Below are 10,490 nucleotides of genomic sequence, written 5' to 3'. Positions count from 1 at the left end.
CTGTCCCTGGATTCCAGCAAACCCTTCTCAAGTCTCTGGAGCCCAGATTGGCGCTATCTCCTCCCAGAAAGGTCCGGGCCACAAAGGGCAGAAATCATTTGATAACTTAATCTTGGTGAGAGGAAGAGACGCCTAGGCCCGTGTACTTCAGTGATAAACGGAAGCACCCGGGTGACTCAAGGAAGGGACATGGCAACGTTTAAAACTAATACAAACTAATAAGGCGTAAACAAGAACTGAACGGGGGCCGGAGCCATCCCCCCAAACGTGGTATGGGGCTGGTGTGCGGAGGGGAGACGACTGAGTCCTGAGAACCTGGAGGTTCGGGGCGGGGGTGGGGGGCGGGTTCTCCCCGGGAGACCCGGCTGGGAGAGCAGGCAGGGTAGCCGGAGGTGAATTTCCTAAAGCCCAGGACCGACCCTCGGATCCTCCCGATTCCTAGAATGAACTCAAAGCCGGTCCCTCCAGGCGGGGCCCGCGGCTCCCCTGGGATCGCCACCTCTCCTCCGCCCGGTCGCGGGGAAGAAGATCCCGGGATGGGGAGGGGTGCGGGCGGTGAACCCCGGGCACGCAAACCACTCCCCGTGCCCCCCCGTGCGGCTTCAAAGCCCGACCCTGCCTGGGGCCGGCCGCGGGCACCGGCCGTCCTCCCCACGCCTCCCGCGCCTGCAGCGCCCGCCCCGGGCCGCCCCGGCGGGCGCGCGGGGGGCGCGGGCCCGGGCCCCGCGTGACGTGGGCGCCGCGGCGGGAGGGGCCTCCCGGGCGCGGGTCGAGGCGGGGCGGGGGGGGGGGCTCCGGCCGACTTATTAGCGCCCCGCGGGTCGCCGGCTGCGAGCAGACGACCGCTCGGCGAGCCACAGGAGCCGGCGAGCGGCCCACTCCTCCCACCCCTCCGCCTGCCTCCTCCCCTCCGGCTCCTCCCGCCCCCACCTCGGAGCGAGCCGCGGAGGCGCCTGGCTCTTTCTCCCGCTCCCGCTCGCTCGCCCGTCTCTCTCGCTAATACTTCCCCCTGCCGTGCTCCCGGGGACCCAAGCATTCTCAGCGCTCACCTTAGGGACCCACGGTGCGCGAAAAGCCTAGAAAAAAAGCCGCTGCGGACAGAGATAGTTGGAAGCCCCTCGTCCCTCCCGCCCGCCTCTGCCGGCGCAGCCCGTGCCCGCTCGCAGCACCTTCTGTCCTGAACACTCTGGGAGGACGGGGTGAGAAGGTGAAGTGGAAAGAACTGCAGAGCCGAGGGGGCCAGGCTCAGAGCTCAGATTTCATTTTCATTGAAGCCAAGCACGGAAGATCAGTTTTTTGTGTGTGTGTTTTTTTTTTTTAATTCTGCATTTTTTCCCCCCCCCTTTTTTCCAAGAAACTTACTTTGGCGGGGGGGAAGGTTTTGCTCTGGGCATTTGCTTTGCCCAGCGGTTGAAAAGTGAACTGGACTCGGGATGGTTCTCCTGTCACTTTGGTTGATAGCAGCCGCTCTGGTAGAGGTTAAGACTTCAGCTGATGGACAAGTAAGTGGAAAATAATAACAATAAAATACTCAAACCCAACCTTTTCCCCGAAACAGTTCCTCCCCCTCTTTCCCCTCCTCTCTCTCCTCCTCCCCCCTCCCAGCCTCCCCCTGTTATCTGGTGCCTCCACGGTCGGTGTTTTCGAGGGCTGGGCGCCGCGTGCGGGGCTTTGGGGGGGTGGAGGGGGTTACACTGCACGGGAGCCCAGGCTTGTCACCCCTCGGGCTTCACTTTGCGGCATTCGGAACAATTCCCGGTGACCCGATTGCAGCCAGTTCGCATCCTCGCCGGGCCATCTGGGTTTCCCCTTTCCGGAGGGCGGTGTGGGCGCTTGAATGAAGTTCTGGACGCTGGGTCCAGGATCCCAGGGCTCCGACTGCAGCAGCCGGAGTCGAGTTCGCGGGGCTTTCTGTCCTGCTCACTGACTCACAGCTTTTTTCGGGCAGCCGGAGGCGGGGGTTTCAGGAAGTCCTTGGGCCGGACAGGGAGCGATCCAGTAGACACGTGTCCTGGGAGTACCGCGGCCGGGCTGGGGTTTGACAGTTGGGGAGGGGGGGCCCCCGGGGACGTTTCCTGCCCTGCGTTTTCCTGGGCAGAGAGGCTGGAGGCGCCGGCCGCTCTGCTCCCCTCCCCCTCTGCACAACTCCTCCTTTTTTTAAAGCGAAGTTGAGAGCTGTTCTGTTTCTTTTCGGCCCAGCCCCCACCCTTGAAGCCTCAAGGTGAAGCCCGATGCTCTCAGAAGAGTCCTTGAGAAGGCTCGGCGGGACGAGCCGAGCCCTGAGTAGTCAATCACAGCAGCGCAGGGCCGCTGGGGCTCCGGGTACAGAATTTCTCCGTGAGTTTTTGTAGCGTCTCTTGGTCTGCTTGGTCTGACCATAGGGTGAAAAAGTAAGAGACTCGTTCTAGTTGCTGCCTGACCTCAAATCTGATCAATCAGGATTTAGACTTCTGTTTTACACGTATACATTTGGAGACTTGCTCTTCTACCCCTGACCCAATATCTGGAGTTTTCCGAAGAGAATATTGAGTGTCAGGATGTATTTTTGCTGGCTTCGGAAATGTTAAAAGTTAAAACGAGCAAACGACACCCTGTCCCAAATTGCTGTTGCATTGGCTCCTGCCCCCCTTCACAGGAACCGTCTACAAACCGGGGTGCAGCGGTTAGGCACCAATCCCAGTCTCCGGCGTCGCCTGATTAGTCAGCTCCTGAAAAGCATTAATGGTAGAAATAAAACGCATGAGGTGATAAGATGAAACCCAGTAACTGTTTCTTTTTCTTACTTTCCCCCCTCCTTTCCAGGCTGGTAATGAAGAAATGGTGCAAATAGGTAAGCCTGATTCTCAGATGTCGCTCTTATCTTGGTAGGGAATGAAGTAAGCTAAGCAAAATATTGTTTCTGAAATTTCTCCCATTGATGGTTAAAGAAGTAATTGGTGGTCCAGGAACATTTCTATTCTCCTCTTCCTCCTTACAGAGGAGGGAGTCACTTTCCTCAGTCTGAATTGTAGTGATGTAAAAATTGTCCTGCAGTTGGACTTTTCAGGTGTCAATTTATTATCTGTCTTTGGACAAGCCACTGGTAGGTACTTGAAAGGTGATGGAGGGACTGGAAGAAGATACAGAGATAAATCAAAGGAAATCAACTTCTGTAAGGTTAAGTGGAACACATTTGTTTAGAAGAGAAATAAAGTGTAAGAATGCTACAAAGAAAAGAAAAATAAAGTACAGATGATGGAAAGTTTTCTTTTAAAATTTTTTTCCAGCTTTGAATAATCCCTCTGATGACTTTTTTTACACCATCTGCTTTAAAATCATTATCTGCTATTGGGTAAGATATGTTAGGCGTTTTGCAGATAACATCTAAAACCTCGGTATTGCCTGATGATAAAGGACTTATTCCCATTTTATGAGTGAGGAGACTGAGGCTCACAGAGTGTGTCTTGTACAATGTCCCTCCAAAGTCCATGGTCTTTTTTTGAAGCTGTTTATAATAGTATATTTGTTGTGAACTCAGAGACTCAAAGTCATCTGTCAAGAAGCTGGACTCCATTCAGTCTTTTAAAAGATAATTTTCTTTTTGGCACAGTAGTCTGTGTATACTGTATTTGTCAAGTGATACTGTAGAGTCTACCAGATGAAAAGTTTTTATTTTTGCAGACTTAGTTACAAATTGTTGCCTATGTGTGTGTGCCAGGCACAGTGCTAATTGCTTTATGTGCCTGATGTCATCTATTTGTCACAACTGCACTAGGTGGTGGGGACACATTTGTGTCTATTTTAGATTTGAAGGAAATGAAGCTTGAGAGGTTAAACAGCAACCTGCTATAGTGCATAGTGGAGAGATGGGGGACTTCATGGGTGTGAACAAAATGCAGGGGCCCCGAGATCCGGACCCAGAGGCATCTGTATGTAGCCGCCTGTCATCCTGTGTCACAGTGCCCCCTTCCTACTCACTGCCTGGCATTGTTGGAACTCCTCCCCAGGCTTAGACCGCCACAGGAAGAGGAGAACAGATGGGAGGAGATGGACTGAGAACTGCATTGAAAATCCAATGTCTATGAAGAGACATTTGTCATTTGTAGTTGATAGCATTCAGCCATCAACATGTTATCTTTTTAAAGAAGGATTTTTTCCTTTCTCACCAGTCTTCAAGCAAATAGGGAAAAGAAAGCACTCTTACTTTTTATGTCTTAAACATTTGATTACTTAAATGTCCTAACATTTCAATATGTAAATTAAAAATCTATTTTGAGATTACTCATTCTACAAGGAATAAAATATATTGCTTTGATTAAATTTTCAAATAGACTCAGCATGCTCATATGTAAGAGGCCCTGGTTGAGACAGTGATCCAGTCCTTTAGCTAACAGAAACTGCTTTGGTATCTCTTGTCCTCAGGGAATAAAGGGATACAGGTCTGCTTTACTTTGATAAGAGGGAGGTGAGTAACAGTACAGAAGAGAAGAGGTCAGGGCACTCTTAGATTGTGTTGCTAGAGATTTATTTTCTCCTCTGCAAGTTTATTTGCTCTCAGCAAGTGCCTCTGCTTTATGAGATTTCTCTCTTTGGTTATTATCAGTTTTACTTACTGTTTTCAAGTTGAGTTGAGGGGAAGAAATACAGATGAAAGTAGACTTGACTCATGAATCCTGTGATAGCATCCTGTGGTATCATTTGGCTTTGGGTTATAATCATTTGTGTTTTCTCAAGAGGGATTTAAAATTTTATTTGTAAAATATATTTTAAAAATTTGATGTGCAGTAATCAGATTTCATTCTCCTGTCCCTCTGCATCAGGGGACTGCTAACCTGGAGGTTTGGTAAAGTGTACTTTTCTACATATAATTAAGTCATTTTTTTCCAATAATTGATTGAAAAGTAGTTTTGAATAATAACTTATTAGGAAAGACTAATAAGGTTAGAAAAATTAATGAGTTTATATTGATCTACAGATTGGTTAGGTAAAATTCCATGTTTCAGAATAATTTGTGAATGTCTCAGGAAGAGTAAATATAAGTTAATAAAAGACCACAAATTGTTAGGAAGCTAAATTTAAAAAATGCTTTATATATATGCCGGTGGTGAATATAAGCGTACACTTTGCTGATTCTTCATGAAGGCAACACTTCTAGGTGACCAGCATCTGGATCAATAAGAACGTTACTAGTGCTTTGTATCACTTTCCTAGCAGGATCCCCATATGAAAGGTGACTTCTAATAGGATAGATTAATTTTGCCAGTTTCTAAATGATTTTTATAAACAAAAATAATGTATGCTTTTTAGTATTTGCCTGAGGAAACCAATTTAAAAAATATATATCTGATGTGCTTCAATCCCCTAGACTAGGAAAGCTTTTATTTAGTTGGGGAGAAGGCAGTCTGTGATGGGGGCAGGTTGGAGGGTATACAGATGTCACCCATGAAATGTGGAGAGGGCAGTCTGTGATGGGGGCAGGTTGGAGGGTATACAGATGTCACCCATGAAGTGTGGAGAAGGGCAGTCTGTGATGGGGGCAAATTGGAGTGTATACAGATGTCATCCATTAAGTGTGGAATAAGAGATATGGCTTCTTTACTTTTTTCTCCACCCAATGGGAGAATGCCCTTTTGGTATGTGGGAAGGTATGTTTGGCTCTCAGGAAGACAGGCAAATAAGTTTTGAACTGTGACTTAGTACTCTTCTCTTTTGTTCACCAGAGAGGAGCTGTCTACCTATCTACTTATCTGGTGGTGGTGGTATAGTCATTAAGTCATGTCCGACTCTTTGCGACCTCAAGGACTATAGTCCACCAGGCTGCTCTGTCCATGGGATTTCCCAGGCAAGAATACTAGAGTGGGGTTGCTGTGTCTTTCTTCAGAGCATCTTCCTGACCTAGGAAGATGACCTTCATCTCCTGCATTACCAGTAGATTCTTTACTGCTGAGCCACCAGGGAAGCCTCATCTACCTGTCTACACCCATGTATACATATATACATATATGTATATACATACATACATACACCCATGCATGCATGCATACACAGTATATGTGTGTGCCCAGATGCTCAGTCATGTCTGACTTTTTGTGACTCTTTGGACTGCAGCCCACCAGGCTCTTCTGCCCGTGAAATTTTTCAGGCAAGAATACTGGAGTGGGTTGCCATTTCCTCTTCCAGAGGATCTTCCCGACACAGGGATCGAACCCGTGTTCTCCTGCATTGCAGGCAGATTCTTTACCACTGAGCCATCAGGGAAGCCCATACACAGTATATACATACACCCACATATACCCATACATACATACATCCACGTATATGCACACACACACATGTTTGTGCACACACATACATATAGGTGCATATGTGAATGTGTGTGCACTATGTATACATGTGTAAATGTGTTTCATGAGATAGGTAGCATGCTTCTGTGACATACCAGGGAACTCTCATTTCTGACTCAGACTATGGCCTTGGTAGGTTGCCTAGGGTAATTGTGGGTAGCTCGCTGGCTGGCCTGATGGGATAAGGAGGTTTGCTCTGTGACACATGTGGCTTAGGAAATAATCATAGCTATGTAGAAATTGGAGAACCTGAAAAAGAATTCTCTGAGTCCTTTTGTTTCATAAACCACGGCTTTGAGATCACTTGAGTATCATCAGAGGAAAAATCACTGTGAGGCTTTGGTGTCAGCCACCTTCCCTCTCCCCCCGTCCCACCCCACCCCTTCCCCTGCGCTTGGAATTGGGGCATGTCAATCTTTTTCTGCCCTATTACTGTTTCCAGTTTCAAATTCCATTGCATTTCATTCTTAACCAAATAAAGTTGCTAATCTTATACTCTCAGATATCTGGTTTCCTGAGAAATAATTTTTCATTATTTACAGGTACTCATTTCAAGGTGAAGTGTGAGTCACTCTACCTTCTCCTTGGTGTAGAATAAGTAGAATAAGTGTTTCCACTAATGTAGACCTTGAGAGAGCAAAGACTGTCTTGACGACTGCAGTATCTATCTCCTGCACGTAAACAGGGCTTGGTACTTTGTGACTTTCAAATATTTGTTGTCCAGTGCATAGATCTAGTAACCAGGTTATTAGCATATTAGGATTTGCCTGTGTTCTGGTTTTCTTAAAATATTCTTGTTCTGTGCCCCCTCCAGGTTTAATTGATCCCTAGGAAAATGAGTATAGAGACAATGGATGTACAGTTAATCATTCAGTGTTATCAAGGTTCCTTGTGACTTCCTTTTTCATTCCACAAAGCCAAGGACTTAGGCTTATAGGTTTTTTTTATGTTTTTGTGTTTGTGTTCCACAGGTATTTGTCAAATTGAATCAAATTATGTGCAAGTTTGGAATGTCCACTAATTTTGCCCTGAAGTCTGTTTGGAGTAACTTGCCATGTTGCTGGCATCAGTGGAAATGAGATAAGCAATGACCAAAATCTGTCAATGCGGTTTGCCAGCAGCAACACTAAAAATGTGGTCTAAAGGAAGTTTAAAGGGATCCCTTGTAAAATTTATAACTTCAGCCACCTAAGCCATTGCTCTTCTCTGTAACTCAAGATCATACACTTGACCTTACTGATTTAGCTCCTGCCCCTCCACTGAGTACCATAATGATCTAAGTTAAGTGCTTTAAGTGTCTTATGTAAAGATGTTATTAGATGCAGTATGTTACCTGTCACTGGCAACTTATTGCTCTTTAGCTGAACTGTCTCTTCCCCATACTTCACTGTTTTCTTTTGTCATTGTACCATATAATCATGATATTGCGCAGAAATGTTATGAAATCTCCAGGGTCGCCTCTGTTTCTAGGATGATTATCTGTAAGCACTCTCTGCTTATGGGCAGCCAACCCAGATTACCTTGGAAATCCCTCAGGGACAGTTCCAAATTGCCTGCTGAAATCATGAGTGGTTTCGATATGAAGAGTGTGGTTATACTGCTTGGACTGGATCTATTGACAGTGAGGACTTAAATGGAACCCCAGTGCTTCCTCAAAAAGGATTGCTATTACCAGAATTTGGGGACCTCTCATCTTACACTTCCTCTAAGAAGAGATCAGCTTTTCCTTTTAAGCTGTGTTACTTCTCTTCTCAGTCGTTGAATTGTGCTTTTTAATTAATCAGTTATGGTTCTGATTATAGATGCTTTACACGTGGCCCTTGTGGTTATCATCTTTTTCTGTATTCCCCGGGTTTTAGACAATCATTCCAGATATCAAGCTCTTGTTGTAACTTAGAATATTCTTGTTCAGTCTTCTTTTAATACACAGATTGTGGGCTTTTTTGTACACCTGTTTTTGTTTTGTTTAATATTTTAGTATAATTTTCCATATCATTACAAACCCCTCATAAGCATCATTAATTAACCTTAATTTATGTGGTCATTTCCCTAATGGCCTGCACTTTCTTATGATAATGAATGTTGCCACACGGTGTTGTATGCAAATTATTGTTCACAGTTCCAATGACTATTTCTGGAGAGAGTCCTAGAAGTTGATTGCTGAGTAAAACTAAATTAACAGGGTGCATTTTGACAAGTGACCTTTGAAGAAGTTTCTAAGACCCGAACTCTGACTAGCAATATATAGGAAAGTTTTGATTTAAAATATTTTAATTTTAGATTTGGTTCTGCTCTTCTTGATGTTTGAACGTAATTTAAAAATATTTGGTTATTAGTCTCTGAAAGATGCAATGAATTAATCATTTTTTTAGTTATCAAGTACATCCAAATGTGAACCATTATGGAGAAGGGAAAGGCTACCCACTCCAGTATTCTGGCCTGGAGGATTCCATGAACGGTATATAGTCCATGGGGTTGCAAAGAGTTAGACACGACTCAGCGATTTACACTTTCACTTGGATATTATAGAAAGGTTTTGTAATTTTATCAGTACTGGAGGACGAGTTGTCCACCTCCTAGAACAGAATTTCAGAGATGTATGTTCTTTAGAATGTCTAGTAAAGAGCGGGAAGTTTCCTAGCTTAGGAATCTCTGTTCCCACATGTAACTGATCCATCCAAATTTTCCGAATATGTTTACACATTTTGCTGACTCACTGTAAAGCCCTAGGAGAGATTTTGTGGTAAAATGTCAGTATCTTGTGTGTAAAAATGAGTGCCACAAATTCAACATGATGAATCTTTTTGGAATTTAGAACAAATTGTGAGCAGCATGAAATAGTCAGTCTTGTTCTCAAAGTGACTGATAAAACAAAAAGAGTATTTAGGAAACTTTTAGAAAGTAAAGTAGGATTAAACATGGATCTTCAAATATTTGGATGATAAATCACATTGCCTACAATTTTTCTCATATTTAGTACATATATTTTTGTATGTACTAATGCACACAAATAAAGATAAAAGAATGATTGAAATGATTATTCATGTGAATTTGCATTCTCTTTCTTTTATATGTAAAATCCTTTGTTTTTTTTAACAAGTAGAGTCCATTCCTTAATCTAAAATCTAACCAGTGTATGGATTTGTTGGTCAGTCGCTCAGTTGTGTCCGACTTTTTGTGACCCCATGGACTGCAACATGCCAGGCTTCCCTGTACTTCACCATCTCCCAGCGCTTGTTCAAACTCATGTCCATTGATTCAATGATTCTCAGAGATGATCTAACCATCTCATTCTCTGTCATCCCCTTCTCCTCCTGCCTTTAATCTTTCCCAGTATCAGGGTCTTTTCTAATGAGTGGGCTTTTCATATCAGGTGGCCAAAGTATTGGAGCTTCAGCTTTAGCATCAGTCCTTCCAATGAATATTTAGGATTGATTTCCTTTAGGATTGACTGGTTTGATCTCTTTGCAGTCTAAGGGACTCTCAAGAGTCTTCTCTTAGAGGACCAACTAATATTCATTTCCTCTCCTCTGTTCAAATGGTCAGCGGCACAGATGCTTTTCACTGTGTGGGTTAAAATCCAGACTGTACCACTTTCTAGCTGATGACCTTAACCTGTAAAAGTGTCCTTATCTTGTATGTGACAGAAGTATTCTATTTTATAGAGTTTTAAAGGATTCATATAATGCTGCCACATGGTAAGCCAGCTAGAATAATAGGTATTATTATTACCTATTACCTATAGGAATGTCTTAGTCTTGAGCTTTTTAAAAAAGCACTTTTACTCAAGGAGAGCTGCCTCTCACTTGTCCCTGCATTTCTGATGGGTCTGCCCGCCACCATGGCTTTCCAGGTACCTTAATTTAGTCTGTCATGGACTTGTACGCTATCCAGCCACTCAACTTACCATGTGACAGCTCTTTAAGAGTTCTGTTTTCATGTATTAGCTTCATGTTGGCATTTCAACATAGTGTTGCTTAACTAATTGGAATATAGTAGTAGAGGGAGGAGTTGAATAAGGAATAGTGCAGAAACACTTATTCCCTGTGGATTCCACACCAACTATATTTTGTATATACTGGACATAATTCTTTCTTCATTTCACTTTATTTATTGAAATCCATTTTTCCATTTCACTGAGCAAAAGTTCCTTTTAATCATGACTCC

General features: G+C 44.3%; 1 protein-coding gene across 4 annotated transcripts in view; it reads left to right on the top strand.

Moving 5' to 3' along the window:
• The first annotated feature begins 782 nt into the window (after window positions 1–782).
• The window catches only part of ADAMTS3 (ADAM metallopeptidase with thrombospondin type 1 motif 3), a 271,082-nt gene continuing 261,374 nt past the window's right edge, over window positions 783–10,490 (top strand). Inside the window, exons 1-2 of one of the 4 annotated variants that reach the window (XM_043448574.1) lie at window positions 783–1,502; window positions 2,803–2,830. In XM_043448574.1, the coding sequence (XP_043304509.1) occupies window positions 1,434–1,502; window positions 2,803–2,830 (97 nt within the window). In that variant the 5' untranslated portion in view covers window positions 783–1,433. The remainder of the gene's footprint in view (window positions 1,503–2,802; window positions 2,831–10,490) is intronic. The other 3 variants (XM_043448572.1, XM_043448573.1, XM_043448575.1) reach the window with 3 other exon arrangements.

The sequence above is a fragment of the Cervus canadensis genome, chromosome 26, assembly GCF_019320065.1.
Source record: "Cervus canadensis isolate Bull #8, Minnesota chromosome 26, ASM1932006v1, whole genome shotgun sequence".
In the NCBI taxonomy this organism is placed as follows: Eukaryota; Metazoa; Chordata; class Mammalia; order Artiodactyla; family Cervidae; genus Cervus; species Cervus canadensis.
Note: the sequence above shows the minus strand (reverse complement) of the source record. Positions and strands in the feature narration are given on the sequence as shown.